Source organism: Notothenia rossii (assembly GCF_949606895.1).
Source record: "Notothenia rossii genome assembly, chromosome: 9".
Classification (NCBI taxonomy): Eukaryota; Metazoa; Chordata; class Actinopteri; order Perciformes; family Nototheniidae; genus Notothenia; species Notothenia rossii.
Window position 1 is genome coordinate 70,224,155 of NC_136907.1, and position 17,026 is coordinate 70,241,180.

The 17,026-nt window shown below is 43.0% G+C and overlaps 2 protein-coding genes across 2 annotated transcripts; both read right to left on the bottom strand.

Moving 5' to 3' along the window:
* Positions 1–1,665: 1,665 nt before the first annotated feature.
* On the bottom strand, positions 1,666–10,943 carry LOC307019610 (neurturin). Its single transcript, XM_079650611.1, has 3 exons — positions 10,682–10,943; positions 4,224–4,557; positions 1,666–3,791 (listed from the first exon to the last, which is right to left on the bottom strand). The coding sequence occupies exons 2-3, from the start codon at positions 4,528–4,530 to the stop codon at positions 3,355–3,357; spliced, it is 744 nt and encodes a 247-aa protein (XP_079506737.1). The 5' UTR covers positions 4,531–4,557; positions 10,682–10,943; the 3' UTR covers positions 1,666–3,354.
* Positions 10,944–13,768: 2,825 nt separating this feature from the next.
* LOC307019947 (la-related protein 6-like) lies at positions 13,769–17,011 on the bottom strand (the record flags this gene model as incomplete). Its single annotated transcript, XM_079651043.1, has 4 exons — positions 16,452–17,011; positions 15,089–15,141; positions 14,825–15,011; positions 13,769–14,722 (listed from the first exon to the last, which is right to left on the bottom strand). Exons 2-4 carry the CDS (start codon positions 15,103–15,105, stop codon positions 13,769–13,771), a joined length of 1,158 nt encoding a protein of 385 aa, XP_079507169.1. The 5' UTR covers positions 15,106–15,141; positions 16,452–17,011.
* Positions 17,012–17,026: the final 15 nt, after the last annotated feature.

The following is a 17,026-nucleotide window of genomic DNA, read 5'->3' on the forward strand; positions in this document are numbered from 1 at the left end:
GGGAACCCTCTGACTCATTTGGTGTGTTTAATGTTTTGACTTCAATTTGTACTAAATCTTGCTCAAATATTTAAACACTGTTGTATATTATAAAACGTATTGAAAGAGTTGTCCCAGATGTAAATACTTATATTATGGCCAAGCTCCATTTAGGTATTCCAGAAAGACATGTGAGATACCTTGGCCAAAGATCAGACAAATGTGAAAGGAATGAAGCTACAATTATTGACATTTATTACACCTGCGCTTACCTGCTATGACATGTCTTCGGGATGTTCCTTTGGAAAAGAAAACAAGTCATGGCCTTAAAGCAAGAGGTATTAAATTGTGTCAGCGTTAGCTCCCGGTTTACGAACCAATAGGGAACAAATTACGATACAATACATCTGTTTTGTATGTCAGCATAGAATAATGAATCTTGACAGACTTGATTTATAATTTCCCTGTCCAATCAAAGTATGATTCCATACATTTAAATGTAAGATTGACTTGCTCATTGACGACTGTTTCCTTGGTGGCTAAGCTGTGTAGGAGGAGATCAAAACAAGCACATCTCCTTCCTGTGCAATTGAAAACAAATGAACAGAAATGAAGGCAATAATTAAGACAGTTTCAAATGAGATCAAGGCAGCTGTGGTTATAAGAAAAATTCATGGCTGTAATGCACAAACTCAATTAAATCGACTTATATTTTTTTTTAGTCCATGTGACCTTCTGCATGGCTAGGTGCAGTGGTGTTAGTAAAAAAACACTGTAGAAAGTGTATTGTTCCTGTAAGAGTTCACAAAGTTCTCTCATAAAATCCTAATGTAAACCTTTCAGTTTGACTCAAAATTGCTATGTGGTGGAGCTAAAAACAAGTGTGTTGACATTCACAATGGAAAAGTTTACTTTTTTTTTTGTACAATGTTTTGGGGGATGAACTTTTGAACACACTTCCTGAAGGACATCTTCTAAATATCCCCAAAACACACACTGTGTACTGAGAATAAGGTAATTTCACTGATGGGATAAAGTTGGCATTATTTGATATTCTCTTATTCTCAATGATTACCAAACCAATCACTGTCCCTCATCACTTTCTGAAGCCCCTGTCTGTGGTAATTAGTTCCAAATCCAAAACTTTTAATAAATTGGGTCACAATTATAGTTTGAGTAATTTCCCACAACAGCTAGTTTTTAGCACATTTCTCATACAGCAGTAAATAGTGCACTTGTTGGGGATTATGTTCAGCTGCGGATTAATACACATTTGAAATGAGTAGCTGTCACAGTCGTGTCCCTGATGATTTCTCCCGCCTGCTGGAGGGATCAAGCTGTCTGGTCACAGCTCTGTTGTTTAAGCTTATGTCATCACTGCTGTTCAGCACGGGCGGCTGAGCTGCTGTATAATAGATGATTTCCAGGAGATAAGCTCACTGAGTGAAGCAGCAATCATCAAGAAACCTTCACACATTATAATGTCAAAGGTGTTGTGGTTTTTTCCTGCCATATGGTTTATTTAGTGTACTCAGATCTTTCCCCACATGAATCCCCATTGCATAATAGTTTATTACATTATAAACAGCATCCCGCATAATAATAATTGTATTATTTTATTTATGTATTTATTCATTTTAAATACAATCTGAGTACAGAATATTTGTTGCACCCAAAGGTTGATAGTTTGGTATAAATGATGAACATCCATACCTCTGAAATTATGTTTATTCAGCAGTCAATATAGAATGTTAGATAAAACATTTTTTGGCACAGTTGCTTAATGATCATAAGCTGTCCCGTTTCTGTGTGGTAATCTAAATAAATATGCAAAACCATAATTTACTTCCCAAATAAATACAATATAAACTACAATATAAGATGCACCGCATCCGCGCCCCACTCTGCCGCTCCTCAGGAAAAACAAAACAAAAACATAATTTATCGTACTTCAGGCAAACAGTTGCAATGGGTTCAAAACCAAATAAAGTGTGAAAAAGATGCTTCATAAGTCATTACAATAGCTTATTTTACCCTAAAGTTCTACCAGGCGTTACAACAAGGAGGCATTTGATTGGGCCAATAGAAGGCTGTACTGTGCGCTTCACAGGAAGTTACAGGGTTTATTGGATGGGCGCAAACACATTTGCAGATCCTGATTCTACGTCATAGTTTTTCTGTCAGCCAGAAGAAAAACCTGCCACTTATGATCACTAAAACCATTGTTCTTGTTTCACACCTGTGCCTCAGTTCAGCTGAAAGTGTAAACGTTCATAAATTACACCCAGAGACGATATTAAAAAGATTATATCACCTGGAACTGGAGACATGAGATGTTAGCACATCTAAGTTTGAGAAAACATCTTGCGTGTTGAATTTACTTGGTGTGTTTTGGCAATTCTTTGAGGAAAATAATTCCAGAGAATTATGGGTAATTACAATAATGGGCTATTTGGGAAAAGTATAAAAAAGGACTCAAACATGAGTGTGATGAGATTTTCGATGGAGAGCAGATGGGATCTATTTTCACTAAAGTGAGTGTGTTTTAAAACAGGCGCTCATTGATAATCTAAACAACATCAACAAACACAATCATTACATGTGCGGGCAAACCTGGAGCTATGGAAAATGATTTTCTTCACTCGTCAAATTCCTTATCAATAATGCTTTTTCTTTTCCTTGTATAATAACACTGCAATCAGTAAGATGATTGCTTGAAAGCAGGGAAACAGGGCACAAAGTCATGATCGCTGATAACAAGTCCACACTCCTTTAGGTAGATATGCTTCCTGTAGACAGCTGATCACTAAACAACACTTGAGGTCAATGGTCCAAACTTTTATTTATGGATTTGAAGTAAATTATTGAGCTTTTTTTTTTTGCCTTAAAGGTGGTTTAGTGTCTGCATTTGGTCTTACTAAACTGAATGCCCATTAATATGGCGTGTAGGAGCTGCAGTTCTAGTCCTCCATGACCCACAGCTCATCTATCGCATGTGCTAGCCAACTAGTCAAATGCAAGATCACAAACATACAACATTGCTACATCGCTGTTGTACCACAGTTTACAGTGTTACTAGACAGATAGAAAATATAATAAAAACGTTTTTTGGTATGAACAGTCATTTTCTGTCTCTTTACATGGAATCCACAAAATCACAGCACTTGCTGTCCACGTGATTTGGATCCAACTTGTTTTGACAGACGTCAACAGTCTCCCTGTTAGAAAAAGGCCGCCATGGAACAGCCATGAACACATTCCCTTCCTTTCCTCTTTTCCTTGAGATTTTATTCCATAGTTTGTCTTTAAACAGCATTCATGTCCAACTCTCCCAACAGTGTCTGAGAGCAGCATGAAGAGGTCCATTTCTCGGGGTCATACACACCCACAGTTCTTCGCCGACATATTTCGTACTGTGTGATGGAGGTGCCTGTTGTCCTGGAAGGAAAACTGTTTTTCATAAGCGATGGGCCGGCAGCAGGGCCCGTTGCTGACCTTGTCCTTGCGGCCCTTCTTTTTGAAGCCTGTCCGCACCATGTGATCCATGGTAAGGTCGTAGTTCTGCCGGTGTTCCAGGCATTTCCCGCTGCAGTAGCGCAGCAGCAACGTCTCGTCGCTGTCGTAGCCGAGACCCAGTTCACTTACGGTCAGCTCCAGCTCCCTCAAAGAGCAGGGCTTGGGCCTCCGCGCTCTTTTAGTCCTTCGAGCCTGGTTCTCTCCCAGGAGCCGGCTCTTCTTCCTCTTCCTGTCCAGCAAGGCGCCGACCACATGCCGAAGTTCGCCCTCCGTGAAGCTCTGGAACATCGCAGAAACTACCAGAGAGGAGGTAAATCATACGTTACTACACAGGTGGTGGAAGGATTATCTGATTTCTGTGTAACAATAATCAGATATGGTTCCCAAAGATAACATGCAGTAGTAGGCAGGATAAACTCATGTGCAAACAAAATAAAACACGTTTATCCGACAACATGACAGCTTCCAATGAGTCTTATCGTTATCTGCATCTCTTGAAGCTGATTCAAGTTGAGGAATGCCACGAAATGAGTCTGTGGGAAAGTTAAGTGTCATCCTTCCATATGAACTATGAGGTGCTAACTGACTGTGTGCTGCTGTGATACATTAAAAACACGATCTGTGAACACCAGAGTAAAATGTGAGATGTCTCCTGTCTGAACCCAAACTGCCCTTTAACACCTTATCTCAGACAGACAGGGAAGGAAGACAATAACAGTTTATCTTACACTCTGAGAGGACCGAGTTCATCTCGTCTGCGGAGCGGGGTCTCCGTTGAGGCCCACCCATCTGCCGGGACTTCACTGCCGATTCTGCTGATGAGGAGGAGGAGGAGGAGGAGGAGGAGGGTGATTGCGGTGAGGTCTTGAAAGTTGATTGAGAGAATGAGGACAGTCTTGATGAGGATGGAGACGTGTACGGGTATTTCGATTTAGGTCTGAACTGTCCGATAGTGGCCATGTTTCTAACGAAGACGATGGACAGGGCTGCGCCACAGAGCACGAAGGCAAAAGTAGCACCTTTCCATAACTTCATCTTAGAACGTCAAGGAGCATTGAAACTCTGTTGAGAGAGGGAAAAAGAGGACAAACGTCAAACATGTTCACACAGTCACTCCTTCACTCTCCTTCACTTGTCACATTAAAGCAAAGAGAACAATGAAACAAATGGTTATCTTCTGTGCAATCACATTTCTCTGACCTCCATGATAAATCCATTTCTCTCAGCAGAGCTTTTATTTTACCGCCAGTTTACTTTTTCTGATTCTGCTGTCAGCTTGTTTTCACTCTAAGTGGGTTCATGATCCGGAGCTTGACATCTCCTGCTGACACATGAGAATGCAGTGTGTGTTTAATCGCGGCTGCCTGAAGAGGAAAAAACATAAGTGCAATTTTTTTATTTGAACTGAAGGCAGGCTGGATTAGTTTCGCAACCCCTTGCTCTTTGAAACCGCTAAGAAGTGTATGTATTATTTCAAAATACCTGATGTGAATGAGAATACAAGCTTCCTCTCTTCATTTCTGAGGAAAACACTTTTTGTTTTGCAGAGGTAAATGTTCCCGAACCATCCTCTTAAAGGAGGGGAATCCATTCCTCCCCTCACAGGAACCACACCTATTTACAATGCTATGTATGATGAGGTCTCAACATGTGTGTTTGCACATCCCTTTATCTTATACCGCCGCTCCCTATCAGACACTGCATCGCAGCGGCCGCAAAAACTCACTTAGCAGGAGTTGTCCCTCATGTTTCCTCTCTACTTAATGTCACGCCGCAGGTATTTGAGTGAAGCTTTACAACCTCACTGCTTTGTATTTTTCATATCATGTCACCAGTGAGCAATACATTTCCCCAGAGCCGGAAACGGCATACTGGCAGTGTCTAAAAGCAAATCCAGACCGGCCTCCCAAAGTGTTTTGCCAGATTGGATTCTGTAATGTACAGACAGGCTCCTGCAGTGTTTACAATGGGAAACAATGGCATATATCGTTGTGTAGTTTAGCAGAAACAAAAATATGGGTTTTCCCTAGATCACATTAATGTTTACAAAAAATAAAGGAACATTTTGTCTTTATGCAGTGAAGTAAGTGAAACCACGAAGGACTATATGCAAATTGCAATAGTTCTCCACAGCGTCTGACTGTTTTAGACACCGCAGAATGAAAATATAAAGAGTCTGAGTTGCAGTGGTATACACAGAGTATAAACAGGTACAACCAGTCCTATCAGTCATAGCTTGACTCATCACTCATAATTCCATATGCGCTCGACGTGGTAATCAGCCACAATGAAGAGGTGGGATGGTAATCATTTGAAAGTCAAACATTTCAGCTAGCAGCCTCATATGACACACAGTCTGCTCGGTGCCCGACTGCATGATGTTCCTCTCTCACTGTGGGGTTTAATCACCAGACAGGACGGATAGAAGCCTCTGTGGAAAGTCTCAGACATTTAGCTTCTGTTGGTTCAACACCAGAAACCATGCTGCTCCATTGATATGATACATTTACAATTCTAAATGAGTTTGCTATGATAAGGTGCAAAAGGATGAGGTCATTGTTTTCTTGTGCTATTAATAGGTCAGTTTTCAACAGTTACTCATCTTTGAAGTTATCACTTTCACACGGCCGGAGAGTATTAACGTCTCTGGCGTGTTAGCTTTGTGGCTCATCTTAATAAAAATAATTAGCTGGTGAAGAACAGAAGAGACGTCTCATTCGCTGACACAGGAGGAAGCCTGATCATCAAACACCTATCTCATGTCCCTGAAGACACTTTGATTGTCATAATTACTGCACTCAGAAACCCATTAGTCCCATCTGCAGTCAATTGGCGCCAATAAAAGTGCCAAGGAGCATTTCGTAGCAGATTCACGGATGATTAATCAGTACAGATATCTAATATCTATCACTGGCCCCCCACTGTCATGGAAATACATATACAGATATTGATAGCGAGAAAGGGGCACCAGTGTTTTCTTTGGAGAGCAACGGAAAGACATGAATGAGGAGCCCACTTCCTGAGGACAAATGCTGCTATTTTCCAGAAAACAGAAGAGCAACAGTGCAGAGGATATAGTGGAACCCCAGAGGACCCTCCAGCAGAAGGAAAAGACATCCTCGAGCCGAGACATAAAAGTGCAGATGAGTCGCAAAGACAACTAGAACATCTCACACACACACACACGCACGCACACACACACACACACACAAACACACACACACACACACACGCACGCACACGCAAGCACACACACACACACACACACGCACGCACACACACACGCACGCACACACACACGCACGCACACACACACACGCACACACACACACACACACGCACACATACCATGTATACATCACTTCAGGGGACATTACATTGACTTACATGCATTTCCTGGAGACGTATCCTAACCTTAACCATAACCAACACATTACACCAACACCATAACCTCCATTATGTCCCCATAAGGGTAGCCAGTCCCCACATGTGACTGTGTAAACAGATTTAGTTCCCCACAAGTATAGTAATGCTAGGCCACACACACACACACACACACACACACACACACACACACACACACACACACACACACACACACACACACACACACACACACACACACACACACACACACACACACACGTCTGATGCTCACAAAGCATCCGTATAGATATGCCCATGCATGCTCCTGTGTTCAAAGACGAGGGCAGTTCAATGTGTGAGGCCCAAAACAAACGCAAATATCATCTATTCACAGGGAGAACAAGATACATTTGTATGCATGATAGTTATTTTTAGGAGTTTGTTTTTCTAGCGAGTGTAGAAGTGAATAAGGTATGTATGCAATGTGCACCTGATGTTTGCTGTCAAACACGAGTCACTTGAAGTGCTACCAGCAGAGTGAAAACAGTGTCAGATGATCATTAAGGCAACCGTGAAAGTGAAATGCCTCACCAATAATTCATCTGTCTGTCGGTCAAAGCCATTCCTGAGACATTATGTATTCTCCGACACATGCATTTGTCATTTGGAGTCCCATCCTCAACCCTCAACTGAGCTCTTGTTGTGACTCAAAGATCTCATTATTTCAAATGACACAATGAAATTGATGTTTTCCAGGAATAATTGGGTCAGTGGCGATGGCGCTGCTAAGCTGGCGGTAATGTAATTACAGCAGCATGGCACTTGTTTCCTCCCCTCTCTCCCATACTAGAGACACTCAACAGAATGCCACAGCCGATGGAGGATGAACTAGAGATCTGTCAAAATGGAGATAAGGGGCGTCTGTGGTTAACACTTATGAATGAGGCGGGCAGACAGGGGGTGCCTTCTTTTCAGATAGCTTGGATCTCGAGCAGTGTGACAGCCAGAGAAGATCACAGAAGAGAAATGAATGAAGAGTGTCTTTGTACCAAGAGAAAAGCGGATACCAACTTTTATGTCTGACCACCAGAATTTGCTCCTATACATTCCCTAAATACAGCCTGTTCTGTCTCACTCACTCACTCTCCCTCGCTGTGACCAAAGTCTATGGCTGTGACTCACACATACCATAAACACACACAGGCAGCACTTGCGTGGTTTCACTTTTCCCAAATCATATGACACAGGCTTGTGTAGGAAACGAGACAAAGTCTAACCTTCCATTGTCGTCCAGACACCCACTTCACTTTCAGGGCGCACTCAGACTCCCAGCAGCACCATCACATAAGACTAGATAATCCAGTTTACATAACATTGCCGCTTTTTCATATCTACAAATGTCCACAGGTCTAACCCTGGTGTGTTTGGCTACTCTCAACCCGAGGCCTCTGCCTCCAGAACATTGTTACCACGCTGTGTGTCAGCTCAGTTCCACCCATGTGACCGGCTGTCTTTGAACACACCCCGAAAATACCTCTACTAAAAAGATAACAGAGGAGCATAGCAAATAGCAGGAAGGCACCTACTGTGTTGTTCCAAGGAAACAACGTGCTTTAGAGAGTCCTAGAGAGGCCTTGTCTTGTATTGTCCCTCTTAAGTGAGCATCAGGAGGCCTGGGGACAGCTAGAGAGTGCTTGAGGAGGTAATAGGGACATATTCCAAAGATCAGGGCGGGATTAGCACTAATGCCTGCCGGCTTTATCTGCAGTCACGTGGGTTAACACCTGGCTGCAGTGCTGGTGGCGGAGCATTGGCCTTACTGTAAGTGTGTGTGTGTGTGTCTGTTTTAATCCACCAGACACCTCGATGTCAGGGGTTATGCCAGCATGCACTGCCTACTGAAAAAGCACCAGCAGGCACTGCTTCTTCTTCTACTTCCAAAACCTGCGTTCAATCAGAATAATGAGGAGAAAAGTAAGGGGTTCGTTAGTTGGATCCGTCGTGTTGGCACCACAGAGGGCCAAAAGGCTGTAAAATGAAGTGGATGTTCTGAGCCAGGATTGGCTGTGCTAAATCCAGCCTCGGTTCTAATGCAACTGAAAAAGGCTTAGGTTTGACTGCGCTGTAATTTTGCTGGGCAACTGCTATGGTTGGCTTGCGTTCTGTCACTCAGTAACCAAAAGGATAATTAAAACAAGGCTGTCCCCTGTTAGTGCGAAAGCTGCCGTTCGTTATCGAGGAGAAAGAAGGGGAAACCATGTGTGTGGGATTCAAGACAAAAATGTGATAATTTTGACACGCATTCTGTAAAATACTAAACCGGTTTCCTACATCCTTTTGGTCTACTGGTGGAGGTGAGCTGTTTCAAATATTGTATTGTTAACATCACAAAGGTTTATATGGATTAATCCGGTAATCTAACAGCCTAGCACGAAATCTCACAACTCAAAGCTGTGAGGGCGTCGTTAATGAGGCGCGGGAGAAGGAACACTTATAGGTGCACATTTGACCTCAGTCCCGATTTGTCTAGCCTATTCCTGGAAGGGATGAGTCAAGGTATAGACCTGTATTTAAATAGCTTTCCAACAGACAAAGAGGTGACATGAGGCTGGGCAGGAAAACCTCACCTTGCCTCATCATCTTGCAGTGAGCTGGTAGTAAGATTGATGATTGTTCTGGGCTACTTTCTAAAGAAGAGTCCATAAGCTGCTATATTCTGGTTGCTAATCTGTCTATGCCAGATCCCTTTTAACACACCAACATCGCCTCTAAATCCACGTTAAACATGTTGATGTTGCAGTTACAAAAGGCTGACTGCACTCTGGCACACACTGAATGCTACTTTAAAATATGACCAACGCGAGCAAGCACAAGCAAGTACAAACATCTGAAATATGAGGACATTTTACGTGTTTATAAGCTTGTGCTCGCTCCACAGAGCTATCATACTAATTATTTGGATGCACAATATACATTTTGGCAAGGATATGAAAGAGAAATGCAGAGGAGTGGTGCAGGAGTTTAGCTTTCGCTTCAGTTTCTTCCAGTTATGACCAGCTCCGGCAGGTTATGACAGTCCAAAGGCTCAATTGACTTCAGGCTTAACCTCTATCCGGCCTCTTGGGGCTCCGCTGGATACAGTATAATCTCTAAGTATGATATGGGCTTAATGAGAAGGGGATCATCACTTCAGTAAAATGCCCAAAGTGAGTATGATCAAGTTAGCCTCTCTCAGAGTACCTTCATTATCTTTTTAGATGACAGGTACAGCAATTTGACCCTGCTCCGCTTAATTATTTAAACAGGTAAAGGCACAGCTATGCCAAAAATTCCAATCTCCAAAATGAAGGCAGAAAATAATAATTATCCGAAATCACTATTTCATAAGCTTTCAAAGTAGGGCTGCTCTTTTTGAGAAGGGAAAGTCGGAGAGTCATAAAGAAGCAATTATGCGTGATAATGAGGTGAACCGCCACGCTGATGAGTAACAGAAAAATGTAATATTTCTCCCTGACAAAAACAAACTTGTCTGTGTGGTGAGAGGTTGTTCAAATTCTGCAGAAAGTGAGGAGAATTATTTATTTGACTTTTCCAACATGCCCCTTTGTAATCAATGCTTAATGCTCTGCAAACATTTCGTGACAGGCAGCTCCGCTCTATTGACAAGCGTTTCCAGTGAAGGCCCGCTTGTTGATACAGATAATCCAACGTGTGTTTTCTGCCACTCCAGCGCCTGGTGAGGCATCTCTGTCAGCGGCTTCTAACGCCTTCCCCGTAATCTGCCGGCTTAAACCAACAAAAGAAGATGTGGTGTCCTTACCGTTCGGCCGGCTAATCCAGATTTAGCTGCGTGGCGTCGTCTTCAGCTGACCTCCACAGGCAAGTGTTGGCTGGGTAAATCCATCATCATCACAGGCGAGGAGCTGCACTCCTGCTCGTTCCCCAGTAAATCATCACAGCTCCATGTGCCTGCTGGGAGCTGTCCGGGCTTGATTCAGGTCCAGATTGTGTTATTCTTTTATCATATCTGCATTTCATTCGAAATCTTTAAGATCAAGCTCGACATTCCTCTGAATGTAATCATGCGCCTCATGGCACTCAGGATGTTTCATTCACAGAAAAGGAGAGTTGGGTCTTCAGAGGAGTCCCCGACTTGCCATCTGGTTCACTTCAGAGAACTTCTGTTACCATGTCTCTTCACAAAGATCATCTGATCCTCCTTTCTGCACAACCCTGAACCTGAAGAAACACAGAGCAACACAGTGTCATGTCATGAAGAGATTTTACAGATGCCTTAACTTCTTTCCCATCTGTTGTGAAACTCCTATTTCAACAACCCTGATCATTTGATCCCCAAACAACAGCAATCAGAAAGACAATGCACATGTCCTTACCCCTATGCCTGCAGCAGGTCTTCTCTTCGGCTCCAGGGAGGGAAACTCTGCGGGTGGAGAAGATGGGTTAGGTTGAGGAGGGAGAGCGTGGTTACCGTAAGTGGAGCAGAGAGCTTCTCTGATGCCTCTGCCTCCTGCCTCCCCCCCTCAACTGTTGCTCCTCCTCCTCCTCCAGAGTTGTGCTTGTGGGCCGAGTCGGATTACTCCTGACATGATAATCTCCCTGGCTCTAGCTCCAGGAGCACTAAAGGATGCTTTGGCCTGAGCAAGGGCTTACATTTACCTTCTGCCGCAAAAGAGTCTGCCATCTTAAGTGGGAGATTGCCAGTCGCCTCGATTGAGATCAGAAGGGTCTGCAGAAGCAAGTGTTTTCCAATCTTTTAGGGGGAATTAAGAAAGTGCACAATTGGTTTAAATGCTGCTAAGACAACATTAACCCCAGTTAAATGGAATTATCACAGTGGAGGTATTTCATGAGGATTCAATCTACGGTTGGCTTGAGATAAAACCCAGGGTGTTGTTGTTGAAAATCTCAGGTTCACGTCGCCTCCAATACGAAACCGTTTTTTAGCCTTTGAGCCCTGAGCGGCAAATGAGGAGCAGATGGTTGTGCTTTTGAAGGTATCAGGCACTCCAGACTGCAATCTAAATAAACTCCCCATCCAGGGGGGAAATGCGTCAGGTGTGTGGGGTCAGTCGTATGTAAACAAAAGCCAAGCATTTTTGAGACAAGTGGAGTCCTTCATGAGGTAGGGAGGCGACCTAGAGTTTTAAATATGCTGTCTGGTACAATAAAGCAATCAATAACTGTACAGGTACAATGTTGATCTAACCAGAACGGATGGTTTCACAAATGGGTCCACAGCAAAAGATATTGAAATACAGCAGCTATTTCCGCTAGAGTCACAACAGGAAACGTATTATTTGCTCACAAACATCTCATCCTCACACTATGAGTCATTCTGATATCCTCGGGCCAAATTATACACAAATCACGCTATGCTAAGATCCTCTGAAGAGGAAGAGATGTGGCCAAGAGCTAACTTTCTCAGACTTCAAACCCCTCAGTGTGGACTGAGAACAAAAGTTATTTATCCGAGCTTTGTCTCATACCAACTTGTGAGTATTGATGGATCATTTATTGGATTGTTATCTCAAGTGTACATTTCATTTAAAGTTTGAGGCGAAGCCAACCAAAACTTTCCACTTAGCCCTTTCAGCGGCCAACAAATCAAAATAATATTTGTGCTCTTCTTCACCGCAAAAGTATTTTAGTCAGCAGGTGCAAAATTATGACGACCTTCTCCCCGAAAAACATGAGAATTATGACGTTGAATTTGTTTAACATTCATCATTATTGGCGGTAGGAGCCCACATGAAAGCATAATGACTCGCTGTTAGCTGGGGATATCGTGTTTTCGTAGTCTTGAACAGGAACTATCGGCACAGAAACATTTCCTGACATGGGGCAGGAACATTTCTTCTCTATACATATTGTTCACAGATGTGTAAAGTTTTCTTAGAACAGCCTTCGCTACAATAAAAGTTCAACAGCTGTTAATTGCTAAATAGAGTCAGAGACAATAGGAGGGCTACACTTGATGTGTATACAATGCAACGTCTCACTCAACAGCTTAGATTACATTAGTCATGAAGACAGTCTGACGTTCAGTATAAACAAAAAGAAGAAATACAGCAGAGTATGTTTCCAATTTGAACGTGATAGAATACCATACACATCGGATTGAGTCTTTTCCACTGGGTGTGGATGAGTGAAGAAACACATTTTGTTTAGGTTTGGGCAAGATTTTAAGGAAGCCCTCAATCAGTAACACTATAAACACACCATTCCAGTCGAGGTGTCATTAGAAAGGCTGGAAATAAGGCTCAAATGTTGCTACTCCGCTCGTCTTGCGCAAGATGTGGTTTGAGGATTGGACAAGTAGCCGTTAGCCAAATGTCATCTCACAGAAAGGAAAACTACTTTTTAGAGAACCATAATCTAAACAGGCATTTGGGACAATGAAGTCTTTTTTCTCTGTGAGAAAGTGGTAACAAGGTAAATCCAGCCTGACCCAAGAATACATATACATTGCAATTTGCAGATGTGACCAGCTGAGGCCCCAGCAGTGCAGACGCCAGAGGTGATTAAAGAAATCAGTGTGATTGAACTCTCAGACACTTTTCCTCAGCGCTTAAACACCTCAGTTTGTGCAACAATTTGTACCTTCAGCTAAAATGTGTTGTAGTCTATTTACAGTCCTTGCAGTGCATTTACTTCCTACATGACAAGGACAGACTGAGTGTCTCAAATAACACAGCTGTGAACACAGCTTAATGCTGCCCTCATCTGTCAGTGGATTACAACTACATGCAACACAGAATAAACAGTCCCTCACCAGGAGAGACACCAAAAAGGAAATAGCCTTTTCAGTTTAATACAAAAAATATTTATTTCTTTCATCAGCATATAAAATGTAGTAGCGTGTTGACGCTGCATTGTTCTGCAACTGTTAATCTGCACAGGCGGTCTTTCTGCTTCCCAGAGAGAGTGTGCGCTCCCCCTGAAGCAGCGGCCTCCTTCTGCTCTGAAAGCCCTTGGTGCTGTCGGGGCCGAGGGGCTGACGGACCACCGTCTGCATCAGGCAGTGCACGTTCATGTGCAGCGCCACCTTGGGGTTTAATACACTGGCTGCAAATTTGCGCCTCAGCACCCAGGGGCTCTGAGAGCTCTCTGCGTCACTGTCTCCAGAGCACCAGTTCCTCTTGCTGTGCCTCGGATTCAGACCGGAGAGGGACTTGCTGTTCCAGCTGCTGGAGATCTGCTCCAAGGTTCTTTGCACAGAGTTTTCCACAGACTTCTGGGACTGAGATGTTTTGTCCTCCTTGACTGAATGCTCTGGGGTTTGATGAGGATGTTCCTGGGAAGGTGTGTCCTCAGGTCTGACCTCGTTGGTTCCCTCTGATGATTCCCCCCTGTTGATGTAGTGCATCGACTGGAATCCCAAAGGCACCACGTGTATGCCTTCACCGCCAGACTTCTCCTCCTCTGCTTTCAGGGCGCTGTAGGTCTTACGAACTTCCTCCAAATGATTAAACTTCACCACTACACACAGTTGTTGGCCGAGCTCTTTGTGGCGCTTGGCGTAGCACTGCAGCTCCTTGGGAAGCTCCTCGCCAGCATGCAGGATCCAGGATGAAATAATCCCGCCATGGATGCTGAACTTCTGGAGGATGCTCTTTGAGAGGAAAGCCTGCTCCAGGCCTCGGGATGATCCATTGTCTCCGGTTGAATTCTCCACAGAAGAGTTCCAGGCGAGGAGCAGCTTGCTGGTGGGGGAACACAGCAGCCTCTTGGGGAGCGGTTCCATCCGCCTCACTTTGGTGCCTTCATCGTTCACCTCCAGGAGCTCGGAGTACTCTGCTCCTGCCAGAGTCATGTACCAGTTTGTGGTCAGGACCTTTATCTACAACAAACAACAGCAACCTCAGCTTTGTTTGCTTTTTTACTGGACTGTAAACATAGCAGAAAGCAACTGAAACCTTGCAATTAGCTAACATGATTGTACCTTTTTCAGACAAGTGAGGAGCTTGAGGCTGACGAAGCCCTGCTTGTTCTTCTGCACATGTTTCAGCAGGAAGCCGTCCTCGGCCAGGTGGCTGTCCGTGAACAAATCCTCCAACTGGGCCTTAATCTTCAAGCAGAGCAACTCACCTTCACAGTCTTCTTCATCCCGGGCAGATTGGGCATCATCTCTACAAAAAAACAAGAATCAGCATCTTGATATACTGCAATGTAGATTAGTCAACCATATGTTTTCTAATTTGCTTACCCAATCGGATTACTCATTGTATCTCCAGAGGACAGTGATAACAGGTCGCTGAGCTGTGCGGTTTATTGGTAAAGTAAAGATGGGTATTAGGGAAAAGCAGCTAGGTACAGTCAATGCTCCTGAGTAATGAAAAAATGCACCTGGACACAGTTGTCAGTTGGTCATTTGGGATCCAAAACAACATTTTGTAAAATGCTAAATTCCACATTCCACAATATCACCTCGACTATCAACAACTAGCAGTCAAACAAAAGTTCAATAAATGCTGAAACAAAGAGAAACTGTCAACATATTGTTCGCTAACATAATAAGTTAAGTGAAAGTCTACTCCAGCAATGTATCAGTGTTAATATCACAACACATCGTTAAGGCGTGCATTCCTGCAACACTATTCAGAGCTAAGAGCACAATAAAATACAAATGAAAGATGATATTATTTCTGGATTCCCACACACAGTCTAAAGCAGCAGTAAAGAACAAAAGAACCACAGTAATTATCCCTTAAATCCAGCTTTATATCCTGTTTGCTTTTGTCTTGAAATCATTTATCCTCTACAGCGTGTTGATGAAACAACAAATCCATCTGTTACCTTAGCTGCCATGTTTTAATTAGCATGCTTTCCATATGTTACGATCATCACACACAGGATAAATATACGACCCAAAGCTGTCCGCTTTTATTTCCCGCTCATAATGGCACTGATTTAACAGACTGTAGGCACACATGGACATGGTTCTCTAGACAGTGACATGAGTGAAAATCATCTTTCAATCGTATTTGAGGAGAATTTAACAAATCTGCATCTTCAGGATTGTGTGGGTGTGGGATTTGATTGACAGTTGCATCTCTAAAGGGTCCTTAAAAACTCTCCTCACCTACTCACTAAATTATATAATATATCAAACACTAATACAGTATTTAACTCTTTAGTGAGCATCAACTGATAGAATACACGTTTTAATCCCCCTCATTTCCTCAATCACTTATTGAATCTAGGAAATGAGATTGCAATGTAGATTTCTTTTAGCAGCGGATATTACTGCCCATTGCTTTTTTCTTTCAGGGCGCTGTGTATATAGTGGATACATCTTACAGTAAGAATTGAGACACATATATATGGTGGACTATTTAGTAAATAATGATTTTGTACAGTCTCAGTCACATCGTCCATCAGGAGTGTGCAGGTGTCTCCATGGCAACATAATAAGCAAATGACCTTAAATCAATACATTCTGATTTTCTTAATGTTATCTTCTGATTGGACCACAGAACACTGTGACATCATCATTCTCCAACAGAGACCCGCCTCTTTCAAACAAATTTGAAGAGCACAAATACAAAACATATTAAACCTTAAATTACCTAACAATAAGCGATGATGACTTCATTCTCCGTGACAGTTGGTTGCTGGGGGCCTTTAGAAAAAGGACAACTCCTAGATACACCCCTGCAAACAAATACAAACACACGTATCTGCATGTAATGTTGCATTCATGAAATAATTAATGCCTTGAAACAGAAGACAGTGAAGGATTTATCAGTTAAAAGAGGCCCAATTATGGTTTCGGGGATTTTCCCTTTCCTGTAGTGTGTTATATCGTTGCATTGAAATGGTTTTCATAGACTTAAATCCCTGTGTTCCCTCCCCACTGCCTGGAACACCTCCATTTGACTCCTTTTTTACTTTCAAAACATGGTAACATCACTATGTAGCATTCACACTGCTATTGGATAGCTCTCCAACACATTGTATGTGATAGGCTAAGGGGCGGGACATTTCTAAGCGGTTGACCAATCACCACAGAGCTGACCAGCTAACCAATCAGAGCAGACTGGGCTCTGGTTTCAGACAGAGGGTGAAAGAGGTGCTGCAGCACAGACAGTATGAGATAAATAAAGAGCTTTTTGAACATCGAAGCATGGAGACATGTCACAGG